The 18,543-nt window shown below is 50.0% G+C and overlaps 7 protein-coding genes across 7 annotated transcripts; 3 read left to right on the plus strand and 4 right to left on the minus strand.

Moving 5' to 3' along the window:
* Positions 1–392: 392 nt before the first annotated feature.
* AFUA_4G13430 (uncharacterized protein) lies at positions 393–2,234 on the minus strand (the record flags this gene model as incomplete). Its single annotated transcript, XM_746395.2, has 3 exons — positions 393–1,552; positions 1,610–1,679; positions 1,734–2,234. The coding sequence occupies 3 exons, from the start codon at positions 2,232–2,234 to the stop codon at positions 393–395; spliced, it is 1,731 nt and encodes a 576-aa protein (XP_751488.2).
* An 861-nt stretch (positions 2,235–3,095) lies between these two features.
* AFUA_4G13440 (uncharacterized protein) lies at positions 3,096–8,203 on the minus strand. The gene is made up of 3 exons (XM_077804673.1): positions 7,626–8,203; positions 3,970–7,561; positions 3,096–3,915 (listed from the first exon to the last, which is right to left on the minus strand). Exons 1-3 carry the CDS (start codon positions 7,995–7,997, stop codon positions 3,404–3,406), a joined length of 4,476 nt encoding a protein of 1,491 aa, XP_077660812.1. The 5' UTR covers positions 7,998–8,203; the 3' UTR covers positions 3,096–3,403.
* Positions 8,204–8,324: 121 nt separating this feature from the next.
* AFUA_4G13450 (RNA methyltransferase, TrmH family) lies at positions 8,325–9,901 on the plus strand (the record flags this gene model as incomplete). Its single annotated transcript, XM_746393.2, has 1 exon — positions 8,325–9,901. Exon 1 carries the CDS (start codon positions 8,447–8,449, stop codon positions 9,899–9,901), a length of 1,455 nt encoding a protein of 484 aa, XP_751486.1. The 5' UTR covers positions 8,325–8,446.
* A 140-nt stretch (positions 9,902–10,041) lies between these two features.
* AFUA_4G13460 (uncharacterized protein) lies at positions 10,042–14,129 on the minus strand. Its single transcript, XM_077804674.1, has 5 exons — positions 13,776–14,129; positions 13,691–13,717; positions 13,487–13,630; positions 10,459–13,419; positions 10,042–10,401 (listed from the first exon to the last, which is right to left on the minus strand). The coding sequence occupies exons 1-5, from the start codon at positions 13,893–13,895 to the stop codon at positions 10,291–10,293; spliced, it is 3,363 nt and encodes a 1,120-aa protein (XP_077660813.1). The 5' UTR covers positions 13,896–14,129; the 3' UTR covers positions 10,042–10,290.
* A 444-nt stretch (positions 14,130–14,573) lies between these two features.
* Positions 14,574–15,392, plus strand: AFUA_4G13470 (uncharacterized protein; the record flags this gene model as incomplete). Its single annotated transcript, XM_746391.1, has 1 exon — positions 14,574–15,392. One exon carries the CDS (start codon positions 14,574–14,576, stop codon positions 15,390–15,392), a length of 819 nt encoding a protein of 272 aa, XP_751484.1.
* A 161-nt stretch (positions 15,393–15,553) lies between these two features.
* On the minus strand, positions 15,554–16,165 carry AFUA_4G13480 (uncharacterized protein; the record flags this gene model as incomplete). The annotated part of the gene is made up of 4 exons (XM_746390.1): positions 15,554–15,613; positions 15,642–15,725; positions 15,769–15,923; positions 16,060–16,165. The coding sequence occupies 4 exons, from the start codon at positions 16,163–16,165 to the stop codon at positions 15,554–15,556; spliced, it is 405 nt and encodes a 134-aa protein (XP_751483.1).
* Positions 16,166–16,453: 288 nt separating this feature from the next.
* Positions 16,454–18,490, plus strand: AFUA_4G13490 (putative AP-3 adaptor complex subunit mu; the record flags this gene model as incomplete). The annotated part of the gene is made up of 3 exons (XM_746389.1): positions 16,454–16,494; positions 16,563–16,982; positions 17,077–18,490. 3 exons carry the CDS (start codon positions 16,454–16,456, stop codon positions 18,488–18,490), a joined length of 1,875 nt encoding a protein of 624 aa, XP_751482.1.
* Between the last annotated feature and the right edge of the window lie 53 nt (positions 18,491–18,543).

Raw genomic sequence — 18,543 nt, forward strand, 5'->3', positions numbered from 1 at the left:
TCGGCCGAAGACTCAAAGCCACCCAACGAACTCAAGAGAGAGTGACAACAAGCAAAAGATCAGGAATCGGAAATTTGAGTTGGAAAAGATGTCAAACCGTCGACGAATGAATGTCCACAATCAGTATCCATGCAGACAATATCAACCTGAATGACCTCCATCTCCATGTTGCCCTCCGCCATTGAGTGGTGGGTATATTTAACCATGGGCAAGTGAATGAATACTGTACGAGCCACCCAGACCAGCTTGGCGTCGTGTCATCGTGAAAGGAAACTGACTAAAAAGAGAAGAAGATGGCCAAAGTCCGCTTGCTATCACGCGAGTCTGACAACCGACTGCAAGAGATATTCGTGACTGACACAAACCGGGCAAGGATTCTCTCTTATAAGGGGTTAATTGGCACGTCCTCCGCTCCTGCCGAAAATGTCGTCCGTAGAGGAGACGGAGGGACCTTCGAGGACTGTATCGTTCTTATGAGTGAACACGCCAATAGGTGGAAGAAGCGGCTTTAAACGACCATCGTCGTCGTCGTTTCTGGCGCGGCTGTTGAGGTAGGCAGTAGGGCTGGGCTCAGAGCACGAGAGGCAAGACTCGGTCGAGGATGAGCGGTGGTGGCGCGGTGACTCGGAGGACCTGGGAGTTCCCTGCACGATGCCGACGCTAGTCTTGGGGGCCACAAAAAAGTCATTGTCATCGTCATCGTCGAAGTCCTTGACGGCGTCAGCAGCAAGGTTGTAGATACGGACACTCTGCTGGCGAATCTGATCGGCATCCAAAGCGTTGGTCTCCGTACCACCATCAGGAGCAGATTTAAGAGCGGCAGGACGGTCCTGGAACAGGCGACGAGACTTGGGTTGCACGCGTTTGGTGCGAGGCTGACTGGCGAAGACGTCCGTATCGGCGGGCACCGTGTTGGTCTTTCCCGGCGCAGTAGTAGCTGCAAACATGTCATGTAGACCACGCAAGAACTCGTCACGCTTGGCACGCTCTTTGGGATCGGAGATAATCTGTTGACCAGAACGGCTCAGATCGCTGGACGTGTAGTCAAGAAGGGGATCGAAGGAGAGCAGGTCGATCTTCTTATTGTACACACTGGTACCACGATTCTGGGGGGTGGAAGCATGAACTGGGCCACCCTTGTCGCGCACATGTGAGCTCGAAGTCTGAAGTTGCGCACCCTGTGCCTGCTTGGAACCGTGATGGTGAGCAGAACCTCTTGGCGAGCTGACATTGCTGAAGTTGGGGCGTCCTGGAAGCGCAAGAGGAGTCGGCTGATGCATGGAGACAGCGCACCTGCCCTTAGTGCTTCTTTCAGTATCGGAATGCTCAGCAGTTGCATCGATTGCCAGACGAGATCGCCTCGCAGCACCGCGGTTAGAAGCAGCATCCTCGAGCAAGCCGGCCAGAGCACGCGACTCACGGGTCTGGTTAGCTCCGCCTGACAAAAGGCTCGGGACGTTGTACTTGTCACGGTACCAACGGGGAATATCGCGCAGACCAAGCTTCTCGAGCATGGAGCGATCGGTGGGCATCTCATGCTTAAACAGGCAGCCTGCATGATTATTAGGCCTCATTTGTCGATTGCCTGTGGTCATGGATTGGACCATACCTTGCTGCTGATAGTCGCACTCGCCATGACGGATCCAGTAAGAGCAGTATTCCTTTTTCTGATGGCTGCCCTATGCCATGGTCAGTCCCGTCTTGCTCTATGTCTAAAACTGAGGACGACTCACCTGTCTGGGGGTTCCACCGCCGTTTGCTGCAGTGTGACCCGCAATACCACCAGCATTATGAGCAGTACCCACATTAGCAGGCACAATCCAGCCATGATTAGGAGGTGGAGTAGGCATCAACCAGTTCTGACCATTGGCCTGCGGATACATAGGCTGAACAGCCAGACGCTGCTGGGGAGCAACACCGTTTTCATCCGGCACGTATCTGGGCGCAGGACCTTGACCTTGGCTGCCATACTCCCTAGCACGCGGACTGGGGACGTTGGGGATATCAACTGGAAACTGGAAACGAGAGAAAGGAAGAGTACTCTCCACGACATAGAACGAGCAACGAGGGCCCACGGTACCAAGGCTGGTCATGCCCTGGGTATCGCCTGGAGCAAGAGCGCGTGGGGCCGATCGAATATTGACGTGGATAGGAAGCTCGTCAACAGCAATGAGAGGAACAAGGGTTCCATTAGGTCTGGCACAGAAAAACTGAGGACGCAGAGGGGAGGACATGACGTTGACATTCGCTCTCCTGAGTTTGACTTTGACACTCAGAAATCCTGTAACTCAGAAGAGCTGAGAGATTATCAAAGAGGTGGTCTTAAGATCGCTTAAGAGGATATAACAGGGTAAGTGATGCTTTTGAGTTGAATGATGAAAAAGCTTTGTAGCTGGTGGGTGTTAAGAGAGAGAAAGAGGGAGGCAAGAAGAGGTCAAACAGGGTCTCGCGTCTATCGATGAGTGAACAGTCGCGAGGTATTTTGATGTTTTGTGTGCGAGGTGAAGCGAGCTGGACATTCACTGCTGAATAGCACAGAGGCTGAAGAGCACACTACCTTCTATGTGTTGTGATCACACTATGGAGGAATCTACTAAATCAATGACAGGCAGTGTACTTAGCGGCTTCAAGAACAGCATCTAAGAGAAGGAATAATCCGCCGCCAGGGAGAAAGAAAAAAATAGAGTATATAGACAGATGAAATGAAGCTATCCCAAAGTCTGGATACAAGACCGGAAAGACTATATCGACCAAGCTTCTAGCAAAGACAACGAAGAAACAATAAAAGAACGAGAGGAAGAAAGGGAACCATCTTCAAAGATTCAAAAGAACAGAAGGAAAAGACTTCAAGCTTGGTCCATTTAAAAAGCAAGGCCTGTTTGCCTCCATAAACCCATATGGTTTTGGCATCGGTACAACAGCTCAACGGATGGCTGCAGTTTGCTTTCCATTCGTCTTCTTCTTTTTTTTCTTTCCCTTCTCTGAGCCTCCTTTAAACAGGCCAACGGTTTTCTGGAAGAGTACTGGAAGAGTAAAGAAGGCCTAAGTATTTTCCATTGCCTTATTTCAGCATCTTGATTGTCCTGAATGGCGCACCCTATGGGCGAGATCATGAGGCTGTTTGCAGCTTTGACTACTGAGGACGTCTTCTGTTGGAACTGTGGAGCTGGCCAGCTATACCAGGCTCAAGACTTGCACGATAGTGTTCGACTAGACGTTCTCACGATGATCTACGTGTATAAACTAAAGTACATAATGATATCAATGTCATAGAAAATATTACATTCCAATCGCCATGTACGCCATTGATGCATATGTAAGAACCATACTCCTGTTCATTCCTCCGCCATAGAAAGTCAAAGCGCACCGAAACAATAGAAAAATAGGGAAACAGCGCAGACTATCATCCCGATGTTGGGAACTTTTGTCCCGGCTGACTCGGGCCGAATGACGTTGTCCCATTGCGAGCCGGGTAACTGGTCAGATCGATAACGGGTGAACCAGTAGAACCGGTGTTGGTTGTACCAGGAACTCCATTACTGATCTGGCTTGCTGCAGCCCTACTGGCCAAAATTCTTCGACGCTGTGCAAGGGAGCCGCGTATTCCTTGCAGGTATTTCTTGGCTTTCTCAATAAGCTCGCCATCCTCAGTGCTGTGCCTCAGGGCATCTAACATCCTTGCCACTTGTGTCTCAGACCGAAGGTGGGGACAAGTACGTGCAATCCCGTAATGAGCAAGCCCGCATAGACCGCAATGTTCAACGCCGGCATGCTTCAAGGGGCAAGAACCCACCGGATGATGCTTGGTACAGACAAAGCAGGGTGCGTGACGCGCCTCCGCATTGCCGTCCATACCTGTTGCACCGTATGCAGGGACTCCGTCCTCTTCGGCAGCGATACGTTTGAAGGGACGGACTGTACGCGTGGTTAGTACCGAGAAACCAGTGCTTAGGCAGGGAGCTGCGTTACCTTTGGATTTCTTGGAGGACCGGTCCACCCCGTCAGAATCCATCCCAGGGTCATTGTCTGATTCAGAGTCAATGACCTCGTCCGCCTTGTATTCGTCGTGATTGTCGGCCTTGTGGCGAACATTCACAGGCGAGACGTCCATCGTATCTATTCCGTAGTCTACTGCTGCTCGCTTTCGTTTGCCGCGGCCAAGCGTCTCTGCCTTTCTCCTTGCTTCTTCTGCCGCCGCTTGCTCACGCTCCTGTAAAATCTTCTCCCATAGCGTATTACTGATTGCGGGATCTTCATCTTTATCTTCAGTGTCCTGCAGTTGGCCTTCCAGATTTTGGTTGTCATTCGCCCAGACCCTGGCAAAGCTGAATTGAGACTCAGGCGCACTTTCGTCAGGCATCTTCGCTTGCTCTTCCTGACTCCGATCAAGGAGCTTGTCAACAGACTCCGAATCGTACTGAATGTCTCCTGAGTCGTCATCGTTAAACAGTGTTTGAGCTCCGTGACGCAATATAGATTCCAAATCCCGCCCATCACCCTCCTCCGCAACCATTCTGTCGATGAGAACATGATCAAGGACCATCTTCTTCTTTCCAATCTGCATAATTTTCTCTTCGACACTTCCGCGAGTCATAAGCTGGAAAACAAGTACTTTATTCTTCTGACCGATGCGGTGAGCGCGAGAAAGTGCCTGCATATCTTGATGAGGATTGAAGTCTGGATCCATGATGATAACAGTATCTGCCGTGGCGAGATTAATTCCCACACCACCGGACCTGGTGGAAAGAAGGAATGCAAAATATGGTGAGTTGTCAGCATTGTATTCATCAATACGTTTCTGCTTCTCCAATGAAGTCATTCGTCCGTCCAGACGGCGATGCAACAGGCCGAGGCCGTCCAGAAAATCTTCAACAATATCTAGATTATCGAGGAACTGGCTGAAGATCAAAACTCTGTGGCCTCGCTGCTTAAGCTTAGGAAGCATAATCTCAAGCAGCTTGAGCTTTCCTGATGCCTCAACCAGGTGCTTATGCGATGCAGCAGAATTAGCAGTGCGCTCCTCGATTGCTTCACTGTAGACAAAGGGATGGCATAGACATTTTCGAAGCTGCATAAGGATATTATTCAGATTATGGCGATCTGCCTGCTTAACGCCTTCAGAGTTATTGTTCCTCTGAAAAATCGCCTTTATCAGCTGCGGATTCTTCGCCAAAATAGACTTGTACAGCTTCTTCTGAACAACAGACATGGACACAGGCACGATAATTTGAGCTATGGGAGGAAGAAAGGTGAGCACTTGTGCTTTTGTACGTCGTAGGAAGAATGGTCGAATCATGTTGTGTAGTTCAGGAATGTTCTCTTTTGAGAGTGTGCCGTACTTTTCATCTAATCTTGCAGCGTCCTTGGTTGGATCACAGAACTGAAGTAAATTGAAGAGCTCCCGCGTGTTGTTCTGGAGTGGTGTACCTGTGAGGAGTAGCTTGAAAGGGAACTTGAATCGCGACAGAGATTCATATAACTGGCTCTTGTCGTTCTTCAAGCGCTGCCCTTCGTCGACTACCAGACCTGCCCACGGTATCTTCATGAGAACTCGTCGAGACGCGTCATCAATAATAGTCTCATAGGATGTAACTACAACATGACATCGAAGATCTGGTTCGCCCTGTGAGAACAGCTCGTGCTCCTGGGCCAACTTGCGGGCGAGTGCTGAACCGTAATATGTGACGACGCGGATGGAGGGAACCCATGACTTGATTTCCTTGCGCCAATTTGGACAGGTTGAGTTCGGCACAACAACAAGGAAGGGCCAGCACTTGTGGTACTGAATGAGAGTCGCGAAAAAGCCAATAACTTGAATAGTCTTTCCTAGTCCCATTTCGTCTGCAAGGATGGCATTTTGTTGCTTAAACCACATGTAGTATAGCCAATTCACCCCATCTTTCTGGTAGTCCATTAGCTGGCCCCCGGTCATTGTCTCAGGCTGAGTGTCTCGGACAATCTGAGACTCGAAATTTTGCTCCCGAATGTGAGCAAGATGCTTCTGAAGTGCCTTTGGCTCTGGCATATAAATGTAATCACGTTTAACCCAGTCATCATAGGCAGCCTTGAAATCATTCCATCGTTCAGTTTGGCTAGGATCAGGAGGAGAGTCCCACTCCGCTTCCTCATACGGCAGGCCTTTGAATTTCATGTACGCCCTGGTCACCTTGTGAATCCTCTGAAGATCTGACTCGAGGCTTCGCTCTTCCACTTCTTCTGAATAGCACACTTGGAAGACAATGTCAACACGTAGGAAATCTTCAGGGATCGCTTCCTCTATAGTCATATGGGGCTGGAAATTTTTCTCTGACCGGAAGAAAGCTCTTCGCATAGAAGGACTAACTATACCCCAGACCCAGCTGCCAGGCATCCATGACGTATGGTGGTAGGAATGCCCCTTCCATTTGATGAGATATTCCTTATCCGCTTCATTCACCCCGTCCGCAGTGTACCCAGCAACATGATTTTGGGGGTCTGCCGGTCGCCACGCAACTACCGCACCGATCTCGGCGGGGACTGATGAGCAATCGTGGCACTTCCAAGTATAGGAGTATTCTTCAAAGCGAGCCGTTGCAGGATCATCAGTCATATCGGAAATTGGAGGTAAGTGTTCGAAGTGAAAGGCTCTGTGGCAGGCCGTACATCGGAATAGCACATTGTCCACATTGTTGACAGTAGTCATGCCCACAGGGGTAATCGGGTCTTTCCCACCATTGTCCTGGCGAATTTGCTGTTCTTGCTTCGGTGTCAAGCGCTCGCGGAGAGGCTTCGACATCTTGCCTTGATTGTTACATTTCATACAACAGCCTTGATGGGGTGATATGGGGTCCTTCGCATGGGAGACTCCTATGCAGCGCCGGCATTGGAGGACAAACTGTTCATCAGCGACTTTGGTGACTAGATGATCACGATTCGATCTGGGGCCTAAGCAAGCTTGGTGATAGGCACTAGTACAGCCCTGACAGAAAACAAGAGGACCTCTAAGGCCATCATCACCTTCGATTCCACAAACCTCGCAGATGCCATTATGGCGAAGGCGGAACGCATCGTCTGAAGGAATCTTTTGAAAAGTCTCCTTGGCACCGACAAATCTCTTTTCACTTGAAGAGTCTTCCTTCTCAGAGATATCATCTTCCATCCTTTCACGCAGATTCCGCCGCAAGGTCTTCCGCTGCCGAGTTGAGAAGCGCTTGCCTCTAGGTTCAGCGTACTCGCTCTCTGAACTTGACTGCTGTCTTGATCGGCGCGGCACCTGGTTGCGGACATCTCTCTTGAGGCGGCGAGTCCTTGCGGTGATAGCAGAGGAGGAAATAATATCATCACTCGAAGCATCCCCCATAGGCTCGTCGTCGCTGCTGAGGGGCCCAAAGAAATCCGTGAAGGTAGCATTCTTTGTGCGTCGAGATCGTCGACCTCGGGTTTCAGATTCAACATCTTCCTTGTCTGACGAGTGAAGCGTTATGTGAGAAGTTGTGGGAGATGACGATCGGTAATCAGTGCTCTGGAAGTGGAGTAGGGCCTCCGGACCGTTCTCAAGTGTCTGAAGGTGAGAGAAGGTGACCTATATAGATGTAGATTCAATGATTAGCTTAAGCAGAGTGGGAAATATGTCGAGTGAGTCTCACTATATCCGATTCACCACTTCGTAACCGCACGCGGTACGAGGGCTCATTCAAAGGATGTGAGATTTTGCTGATCACATAGCGGACCCCGAAATGGCCAGGAAGAAATTCATACTCTTCTGGGTTGGCGATCGGAGGTACTTCAACTGCAGCAAGTCGCATTTCACGAGGCATCGCATCCGGCGAGAGGGGTTGCTCTTGTTGAGATGCTTGCTGAGGCCCTGGCTGGGGTGTTCGTTGAAGCGTAGATTGAGGTCTTTCCCGTTGAGTGTGCGCCGTATGCGAGCCATTGAATTTAGCTAGCAGACCCGAGACAAGATTCTCGTTGTCATCGTCTCCATTAGAGGGAAACACTGTTCCGCGATATAGCTCCATTATACTCACTCAATGGGGGATGCTCCACAACACGCGAAGCACAGAGTCCAGTCCTCAGCGACGAGTCAAGTAAAGAGTAGGGAAAAGAGATGATCAGACCCCAAAAGAAGTGGGCAACCACATATACAAATGAACAGGGCTATGCAAAGGTCAGTGACATATTGACTGTAGATAATCTCTCTTACATCCTTAAAAGCGTATTATCAGGACGCCCGTTGGTCTCCATTAACGCGATGGATGACAACGCGAAATAGTTCCGGAACATTGATGATGCGCTTATCTTATCAGTTTCTGATTGCTGGGGAAAAAAGAATTCAAGACAGGAAGATTGAGAAGTACTCAATTTCTGTGAATAAATATTCCTCATCTTCTTCGTTGCTGAATATGTGTTACTAAAACTTCTTAGTCTTGAAAGGCAGTCTGTTGCCTAGATCTACCTTGCACTTGAAATGTTGTTGAATGTACCCCTGAGAACCCTCGGGACCTGCTTGTCGAGAGCTCCTTCGAACCCACTGCGTTCTATTCGCAATGCCTCCTTGACTTCGGCCATTGGTCGCGGCATCCGCAAGACTAGATCGGTGGAAGGAAGGAACGAACCGCAGAAGAGCTCCACAGGTGACTCAGACCAAAGCCGTGGCGGGAGGCATTTTGGTCGATCGGATAGTCGCAGAGATGTCGGCATAAAAGCTTTCGACGAGGAAGAGTTCATTAAGACAGGTCGATTACGTGAGCTCAGATCGGAACAAGGTGCAGACTTACCGGAGCCAAAGCGACCTAGGATACAAACCCACGAAAGGGCCAAGACCATCAAAGAACACAGGAAGGAGAGGGATCTTCAAGATCGATCCAGGTTGAAGAGGGGCGAGATACGTTTCACAGAAGGGGAACCCGAGCAGCAGAAGAAACATGTGTTGGTTCCTGACTCTGTTCCGTACACAACTCCTGCGTCTGAATTCATCTACGGAACCAGCGCTGTGGAGGCGGCGCTACGCAGCGGCAGACGCCAGCTGTACAAGTTGTACATATATCAGGGAGACAACGAGGAACTTGGCCCCACACGATCTATGCTACGCAAGCTCGCCCTCTCCAAAAACATCAAGGTGAAAATGGCATATGCAGGATGGGACCGACTGTTTGATCAGATGAGTTCTGGCCGTCCCCACAATGGCTGTATACTTGATGCATCCCCTCTGCCACAACTGCCTGTGAAGAGTCTCTGCGCCACTCCGACCTTGGGCGCGGATGAGTTCCGCGTGGTACTAGCGCCTCAGTCAAAGGAGGAAGCGATGGTGAACAGCACGAACAATCGCGTCCCCGTCCGCCACCTTCCAGGCCAAAGCAGATATCCAGTGGTCCTTCTCCTCGACGGGATCACCGATACTGGCAATCTTGGCGGCATCATCCGCTCTGCCTATTATCTGGGAATTGACGCCATCGTCTTCGCTGGCCGAAACTGTGCGCCCCTCTCCCCGATAACGATCAAAGCATCCGCCGGAGCCGCGGAAAATATGCCTCTTATTAAAGTCAGCAACGAAGTGGATTTCATCCAGCAATCCAAAGCCAACGGATGGCGCTTTTTCGCAGCCGATGCACCGTTACCAGGTACTAGGTACCCTGACACAACCGGCGATATCGACCTCACTAGGAACGCGGTCACGCAGGCACCTAGTGTCATCATGCTGGGCAGTGAAGGGTCAGGGTTGAGTGGCCATATCAAGTCCCACGCAGATTCGATTGTCAGCATTCCCGGGGCGAGAAACGCGACTGAGTGGGGATATGAGAAGGACCCCGCCAGAGTTGACAGCCTCAACGTAAGTGTTGCTGCGGCGATTCTGATGGAACAATTTCTGCGAATCCCGATCTTGATCACAGAGGCGCCGCCAAGGAAGGCTGTGAATAAATGATCACATTAAGTACATAGCTTGTACAATACCCCTAGAGTATGAACATCTTCATTCTCCAAGTGCACTTCTATCATGTGGGACAACTCGGATATGATGCCGTAGAATGTAGACTGACTCCTAATGGCTTGAATGAGGGTCTTGCCAATAAAATACTAGATGCATTTTGAATAACTAGTAGTACTGATCCGAAAAGGTACTAGTTGTACAGTTCATTTGCGAGTGAAAGGAAATCTCATGAACCACGACTCATCGGTGACTTCTATTGCAAACGCCATACGAAACACTCAAAAATACCAACCCATCCCATGGTCAAATAATCTTCAATATAAGGTACAGGATAGTCATAAAGATTTTGTCAATCGGAGCGAGAATGGAGGAAAAGAAATGATTTACTTTTTCTTGCTCTTGGACTTGGGTGCAGTGGTCGATGAAACACTGGCTGCTCGTGAGGTCGACGCGGAATTAACTTTGCCACTTTTGACGGCTTTGACCTGTTTGTTCTACTCACGGTGTTAGTTGATGGTCATGCCCACTTGTAGGACAGCAGGTTAACTTACCACTGCGCCATTTTTGCTCTTCTTCTTGGCTGGTGCGCCGACTTCCTCGTTCTCTTCATCCTCTTCCTCACGATCACGCCCCCGTCCCTTGCCGGCTTCGCCATTCGCTCCAACCTCAAACTCTTTAGCGACAGTGTTCAATAGCGTAGTGCAGCGACGGCCAATCTCCACTGGTGTGCGGCTGAGAAAGAACCAATCGAAACGGAAAAGGGGCGACTCGCGAATCTCATCGCGAATCTTCTCGTAAAGGCCCTCGCCATCGACTCCATATTTGTCCAGCATCACAAGCAGAAATCTGTCTTCTTCTTCTGTGTAAACCTTCTTGTTGGTGGTAGACACTGTGTAGTTGATCTTGAGCTGCTGCAGAGGAACGCGGTACATTTCCATTTTTTTGCGAAGCATCTTGCGTTGATGGCTCATTTTTCGGAGCTTCTCTTCACCCTGCTCGATAATACGGATATACTTGGGGTAGTCTTGGATTTCGGTGTAGCGCTTCCAGAAGACTTTAGCGTATTCTTCCACTTCAGCTGCATCTTTGCTGTCCACTTCAGTAGCAATCCCTTCATAATCAGTACGGCCGAACTTGGCAGACCCGTTGATGAACTGCTGGAAGTCCCGGCGATTCCATGTCGCGAAACCTTCTTCGGACATCCGGGCCTTTTCCGCCTGTTCTTCCTCTGTCAAGGGCACAGCATTGTCAATTTCTTGCTGCTCCAGGTCACGTTCCGCTTCTCGCTCACTGAGCTCTTCTTCAGGGCCCTCAGGAAGCTGTGCTTTGTACCCAATTTCTTTATGGAAGTAAGCTGTTTCCTTCTCTTGAAGTTCTTGAAGCCCCGGTGGGAAGAATTGCCAATCATGGATGGATATCTGCTTCGGCGCGCGTGGAACCTTAGGCTTTGTTTCCGCCGTCCTTCCGCCGGTGGCTAGCGCCTGACGGTAGTACTTGTCGATGGAGTAAAACTGCTCCTTTCGCTCCCGCTTTGCTGGGTTGATCCAGTTAATACCAATATCTTTCTTCTTTTCTGTGAAATCCTGGCCGTTCCATTCATATGCGCTCTCAGAGCTGAATTTCTGCAGATCATCGATACCCAACTTCTCGTACTTCTTGTTGAGTTCAGCAGTCCGCTCTTCACCCTTGCGCAAGATAGCATCGATATCATCATCAGACAACTGCTTGTCATTAGACAATGCACCAGTTGCACCTTTTGTGTTGAAAACGTTTGCGGCTCCGTGCTGGATCATGCCAAGCAGCTCATCCTTGGAAGCTGCGTTCTTGACTTGTTGCTGAGCACGGCCTTGTTGAATGACAAGTTGATCCAAGCGCAGTTTCTGCGCGGCTCGCTCCAGGACCTTTTCCTCAATAGCATTTTCTGTAACAAATCTAAACACCACGACTTGCTTAGTCTGACCGATACGATGGGCACGGTCCATCGCTTGCAGATCAGCCTGAGGATTCCAATCACTATCGTAAAGAACGACAATATCTGCAGTTGTCAGGTTGATACCCAGCCCTCCTGCTCTTGTTGTAAGCAGGAAGATGAATTTATCTGAACCCGGTTTATTGTACTCGTCGATGGCGGCGATTCGGTCTTCATGCGCCGTTGTACCGTCTATCCGGCAGTATTTGTAGTCTCTAAAAACACAGTAATCTTCCAGAATATCGAGCACGCGACTCATCTGCGAGAAGATGAGAACTCGACTTCCTTGCTTCTGCATGCGTGCAAGGAGCTTGTCCAAAATGACCATTTTGCCGGAATTATACACGAGATGCTCGTCAGTCGTATAAGGAGGACCGGGTTCGGCGCCTTCAAAAAGATACGGATGATTGCAACATTTGCGCAGTTGCATGACGATATTCAACAAGCGCGTTTTTGATTCGCGTTTCCCGGCAGCGCCATTGACCGCATCAATATCTTTCTCAAGGATTTTTTGGTACCACTTGACCTGCATTTCCGACATAGGCACATAGAGGTTGACTTCTTTCTTTGGCAGCAAGCTTTTTTCAACGTCACTTTTCACACGACGGAGAAGGAAGGGCCGCAGAACGCGGTGCAACTGCTGTACAACGGTATCTTGGTCGGCGTCTTGACTGGAGAACCATTGATCGAAAGCTTCCGAGTCGCCGAACACATCCGGTAATAGGAAGTTCAGAAGAGCCCAAAGCTCATGGAGATTGTTCTGAAGCGGTGTACCGGTGATCAACAGCCGATTGCGCGAATTGAATACACGAATAATCTGGGCTAGTGAGGATTCTTCATTCTTGATGCGATGCGCCTCGTCGATGATAATATACTCCCATGCGAATTTCTTAAGGTGCGCCTTCTCTCTGAGAACCATCTCGTAGCTGGTGACGCAAACATCGAAATCTTCGTCAAGGAGTCGCTCATTGATGAGTTTATGGCGTTCCTCCTTGTCACCCTGGAGCACAAGGACATTGACATCTGGTGTCCATTTGTGAAATTCACGCTTCCAGTTATCGAGGGTGGACTTGGGAACCGCGACAAGATGAGGTCCAGTGATACCACAGACATGTCGCAAATACCCAAGGAAGGAGATGGTCTGTAGTGTCTTACCCAGACCCATTTCATCAGCAAGTATACCAGAAATGCCGTTCTCGTGTAGAGAGACCAGCCAATTCAATCCTGCAATCTGGTAATCGCGCATTTCGCCCTGGATGAAGGGAGGGGATTCCCGGAAGACCGTAGCAGTACCGGCACCAGTTTTCTCGTCTTTCAGCAGCTCGGCATCTTCCTCTTGTTCGGTTCGGCGACGTCTATCATTTCCTGCGCCTCCTGTTCGTGAAGACCCTTTCTTCTTAGCCTTAGCGTCTTCTTCAGCGTTCTGTCGGTCAATCTCCGCCATGATCTCCTTGATTCGGGGGTTGGGGTTGGTTTCGATGAAGTGGCGGAACAAATCGGTGAGGCCAAGGAGATAACGAAATCTTCGGATAGAGTCGTCTTCCTATAATGCGCAAAGCCAAACGTAAGTTCCTGTACCGACACAATGAGGCTGAACAAACAAAACCGACCTTTGACTCGTCCAATCGCCCATGCTTCTTGCCAAATATGCTCTTCCTCATTTGGAAAGCTTCAGATCTCCTTCTCCGGCCATCAATGGGAGCGGTATCGCCAGCAACGCTGCTTGCCGTTGTGTTAGGGTTCGTGTCGGAGTCCTGATTTCCAGTCGTTAGAGAGTCCGTATTACCGGTATCAATGGGTTTAGGCGCAGTTACCGTGTAGTCTGGCATATCTTGATAGCCCTGTAGAGGAATTTAGCATTAAGTGTCAAAGGCACAGGAAACTCGGAATCCAACTTACGGTCATTTGCGCGTCTACATGATCAACGGCAACTGACGTTACAGCGTCTTCGTTTGCATCCGTCATTGGAGTGTCCGCCTGCGAGGGTGTATCGGAGTGGAGGACTTGCGAAGGAGCCATTTTGGTTCTCCGCGCACTGAGCGCAACTGTCTCTTACGACGCGAAACACGACTCGAGAGTGCTTCAAGAGAACGACAAAAGACCAGAGAAGAACTTGAAAAGATAGAGCCGATGATAGCCGATCTGTCCTGCAACTTTGTACGATGGTTATGGCGGCCGAATCGTTACGCCTCAGGACAGGAGAGGAAGTTGAATACTGGAGAACGATAGAACGTCGCCAGTCGCGCTGGGATGGCAAATGGACTTGCATTTCATCGGAGCAGCGCGGCGACGAGACGCGCTGATTGGATGAAGTGCAGCAGCGGTTGATGACTCAGCACTGAGCTGTTTCGAGCGGAATAGCAGTTTCCCCGCGGTGGATCACGTTACCGGGACAAAGCAAAGAAAAGATCACCTGCACAAGAGCATCGTTACTGTCCTCAAGCACCTGCTGGCATCCGCGCTTCTACGTCGCCTTTCTTTCTCCTTTCCCTTTTCTTTTTCCTGTCTATCTCCTTGTCAGTCATCGGTTGTAGTGCCTGGCAAAATCCTTTTTACTCTTTTTACTGGCTACCTCATCGTGACTCGATTGGCCTTTGTTCACGGAGCACGGTCTCACCCCACCCCTCCTTGTGGCACCGAAGCGACTACCCTCTTCAATCTTCTATCAGAGCAGCTTCTGTCGCAGTTATAACAATCATGGACTCCATGAGATCTTTGAACACATCTTTACCGAGCTCGACGCCTCGCCAACAGCCTCCCGAACAACTCCTACAATCGTTCAAAGCCGCTGCACTGTCCGTTACCAACCTTTACAAGAATGCTGTACTGGAACAAGCCCATGCGAGACAAGCAGGTTACCAAGAGGCGATTGAAGATCTTCTCCAGTTTCTAGACAAGGAAAACCTTGGCCTCGGTGATGGGGAAGGGTGGAGAGTAAGACAGTGGGCGACGGAGCGAAGTGACGGACTTGGTGCACCTAGCGATGATGACGAACGTGGAGATCTTGAGAAGAGCAGAAATACTCCACAGGCCACAGTCCGTAAGGAGCAGCCTGAGACAGAAGCTGTCCGGCAGTCAACGAAGTTGGACTCGCCACAGAAACCGGGAATGTCTCAGCGGGACGAGCCCGCCGCCCGGGAGCAGCAGCCACCAGCGCTTTCTACCCCCTCAGCCAACGATACCAACGGTTTTGATAGGCATGCTATCTTCACCTTTACGGCAGGACCATCTTTCCCTCAATACCAGGAACTCGACGTCGACATGCAAGCCTCAGATAGCTCTACAGCATCTTCTCAGGATGGTTCCCCTGTCAGCGTCTCCGTCTTGCCCCGAAACTCGCGACAGCAAAACCGCCAAACAAACCTATCGCGACCGAGTCCTCGAAACTCTCCCCGCGACTCATCTCTTGGAATAGGATCGAAGCGGAAACTCACTTTTCCCGACTTTTTTGACCTGTCCGGTATGGGAAACAACAAAGACATGTTTGGAGGTGGCAAACGTGGCCGCTTCGCCTAGAGAATATAATTGTCGACGATGGGACGAATTTTATTCTTATAGTCACGCAGCGGTTGATTGATACTTTGGATTTTCGGAGCATTTGTGGGAGTAATACCTGTGATTTCTGGAGCACTTTTCTTCTGTGCATTTCATTGCCGTCTTTTTATTCTTACATTCTTTCACATCATCACACTTTCCAAAAACTTTTTCGTGCTTTTGTTTGTTTCATGCATTTCAACCTATAGAGGATATCAGATATGGCGATACCCAGTGAAGGCAGTTGTTGTGGACCTTCAATCGTATATATTTTGAATTTTGGTCTGCATGCGCACCAAGGAATCCTTTGTTCTCCTTCCCAGGATATAGAGTATACCATCGATGTTCAATAATGTACATTTTGAGCTCGCACAATACCCAATGCTTTGCTGCCAGTGATTAATTCAAAGCCCTCCATATTCCCATGCCTACTAATGTTGCAGATATAGTTGCAATGCCCAATCTCCGAGATCCCATCTTGTATTTTGTCGCGCTCCACATGATTGTTTGTTCCTGCTTCCGTAGATTATTCATTCCCGTGTAGTAGCTGTATACTCCAAGGCCAATGAACGCGGCCGAACCTATGTGTTTTCAAATGAGCAAGCTGCCCTTTATGCACGGGAGTAACGAAAGGACGAGAGGGATGTACCTGTTATTCGGCAAGAGAGGCAATCATCATACTTGTCTTCTGCTAAAATACGCTTTGCGTCTTTTGATTGAGCATCCCAAGCGCTCTGGCTTTCTGACGGCGCCATTTGTAACTTAGTCCTTATTGGTGTGCGAAGTAGTGAAACAGTTTCAGAACAGGATCAAATTCTGATACGGGATTTCTTCAAAAAGCACCCCTGAAGTTAATCAGCAACCTGGGAGGACATAAACTTTGCATGCCTCGAGGCGCTTCCTCCTAACGCATTGTAAAAATAACTGGAGGCGGGATTCGGCGGCAGAAACAGTGTGACTTTTCGGATGTCATCAACCAGCGGATGGTATCTGATCTCCACCAATGCTTCCCCACCGATTGAGACACACGACAGACCGGCATGATGAGCGAGGTCGATGCGCTCTACATCTATGATGAGCATAAGTATGCGCTGCCTTTAATGACTTCCCCGAGGTTGAATTTCATGAGTGCTGACTGCCTGAGCTTTCAAGCAACCCGCTCGTGGAGCATGTTTATCGCTCCCGTCCACCCTCCGCATCAGCTATCCTTCCCCTCTATCTCGCCCACTCACCCCCTCGTCCGTCACTCCTCTACATTCCAAATATCACGCCCCCGGTGACGGTCTTTTCTATCGTACAGTCAAACCTGCTGTTTTTGGCCCTTTCCGAAGTTGATACCGAGCCACTTCTTGCACTGGAGTTCTTGCACCGAGTAGTTGATGTGCTTGAGGACTTTGTTGGGGCTCCATTACTCTCTTCCAAGCTTCAGGCGAACTACGATGTGGTCGCACAATTGCTCCACGAAATGTGTGACGCCGGCATCGTATGCAATACGGAACCAAATGCGCTGCAGGAAGTTGTGGAGATGCCGGGATGGATGGGGAAGTTGTTGGGAGGCGTTGGACTACCGGGGTGAGTTTGGGGTTGTTGCTCTTGCCAGCCAGTCTATTGATACGGCTCTCTAAAAATACGATGTCTCTTACTGACCGGCTTATACTGCGTACAGGTCGTCTACACCTATACTAGGGCCTTCCAACCCTCTGAAAACCCCATTATCATCCTCAAATATCCCACAGGGCCCTGCGATCCCGTGGAGAAAGGCCGGTGTGCGGCACACGTCGAATGAGTTATACGTCGACATTATTGAATCACTCTCAGTCACGATTGCTCCATCTGGACGACTACTGTCAGCGCTGGTATCAGGGACCATTGCGTTCACAGCTAAATTATCGGGGGTACCCGACTTGCTCCTCACATTAACCACTCCCAGCGGTCCCCAGGCTGTGGGGAAAAAGATAGACCTGCCGGTATTCCATCCCTGTGTTCGACTAGCTCGATGGAGAGAGCGACCTGGCGAACTCAGCTTTGTGCCTCCTGATGGCCGATTTATTCTTGCAGGTTATGAGGTGGATCTGCTTCCTATTGATCCTAATATTGACCAACCTCCTACGCATATGGAGAAGGTGTTCTTACCTGCCGTTGTCGAAGTACGCAAATCACTAGGACCGACGGGATCGGAATTTGAGGTCCGATTGATATTAAATACAAGCTTTCCAGGATACTCGTCTTTCAACCGCCCCGGAGCAGGGCGGGGCGGATTGGGTACTTCCACTCCATCGTTCCTCGGAGGAGGCGGGAACTCCTCAGCACCTGTCCTTGAAGAGGTCGTGGTCACAGTGCCAATACCGAAGACGGTTCGGAACATCACCGATATGCAGGCGAGTCGCGGAGAAGCGATATTCGCGCCCGGCAACGACACTTTGGAGTGGCGGATACCTACCAAAGACTCCGGAACTGTTTCGGGCACAGCGACTCTTCGCTGCACGGTCGTCGGACACCAGAATGTAGAAGATGAGATTGAAGAAGACAATGACGGGGCAGACGCAGACGCAAATTTTTTGCAAGGATACTACGACGCCTCAACAGCAGCGTCTTACCAGGTCGCCGAGGAAGCTGCAACAGGTACCACGAAACGGAAAACAAAGAAAAAGAAGAAGACAACAAAGACAACAAAGACAACAAAGACCAAGAAGTCATCCAAATCCGCCGCTGCCAGCGCGCTCGTCGCCTCCGATCAAGACAGTGTACCGCAAACCTCCCCCAATCCTTCTAAACCTCAAAGCCCTGCACCTGAATCGTCGTCATCGCCAGCCGCACCCGCCCCTGCACAATCCTCCTCTCAATCGTCGTCCTTATTCTATACACCACCTCGTAAAACCAAGGCACAAATAAACGCCAGCCTTATGCCGAACTCCGCCTCTGTCTCATTTTCTGTTAAAGGTTGGCTACCGTCGGGGCTCCGAGTCGACAGTCTGAACATCGACCCACGGCGCAGTCGAGGCCTCGGAGAAGGCGTGAAGCCATACAAGGGGGTGAAGTATCTGTGCGTCAGCAGGAAGGGCGTGGAAGCTAGGTGCTAAGCACAGCTTCATCGTGCTACCTGGACAGAAGCTATCGCCATCTAGACATGCAT

Source organism: Aspergillus fumigatus, chromosome 4 (genome assembly GCF_000002655.1).
Source record: "Aspergillus fumigatus Af293 chromosome 4, whole genome shotgun sequence".
In the NCBI taxonomy this organism is placed as follows: Eukaryota; Fungi; Ascomycota; class Eurotiomycetes; order Eurotiales; family Aspergillaceae; genus Aspergillus; species Aspergillus fumigatus.

Excerpts from the sequence above, each read along its gene's own strand:
- AFUA_4G13440 (XM_077804673.1), bottom strand. The coding sequence starts at position 7,997 with ATGGAGCTATATCGCGGAACAGTGTTTCCCTCTAATGGAGACGATGAC. Across the intron at positions 7,562-7,625 it reads GAAGTGGTGAATCGGATATA|GTCACCTTCTCTCACCTTCA; the intron begins GTGAGACTCACT and ends ACATCTATATAG. Across the intron at positions 3,916-3,969 it reads GTCCTCCAAGAAATCCAAAG|TCCGTCCCTTCAAACGTATC; the intron begins GTAACGCAGCTC and ends CCACGCGTACAG.
- AFUA_4G13460 (XM_077804674.1), bottom strand. The coding sequence starts at position 13,895 with ATGGCTCCTTCGCAAGTCCTCCACTCCGATACACCCTCGCAGGCGGAC. Across the intron at positions 13,718-13,775 it reads ATGTAGACGCGCAAATGACC|GGCTATCAAGATATGCCAGA; the intron begins GTAAGTTGGATT and ends ATTCCTCTACAG. Across the intron at positions 13,420-13,486 it reads GGCGATTGGACGAGTCAAAG|GAAGACGACTCTATCCGAAG; the intron begins GTCGGTTTTGTT and ends TGCGCATTATAG.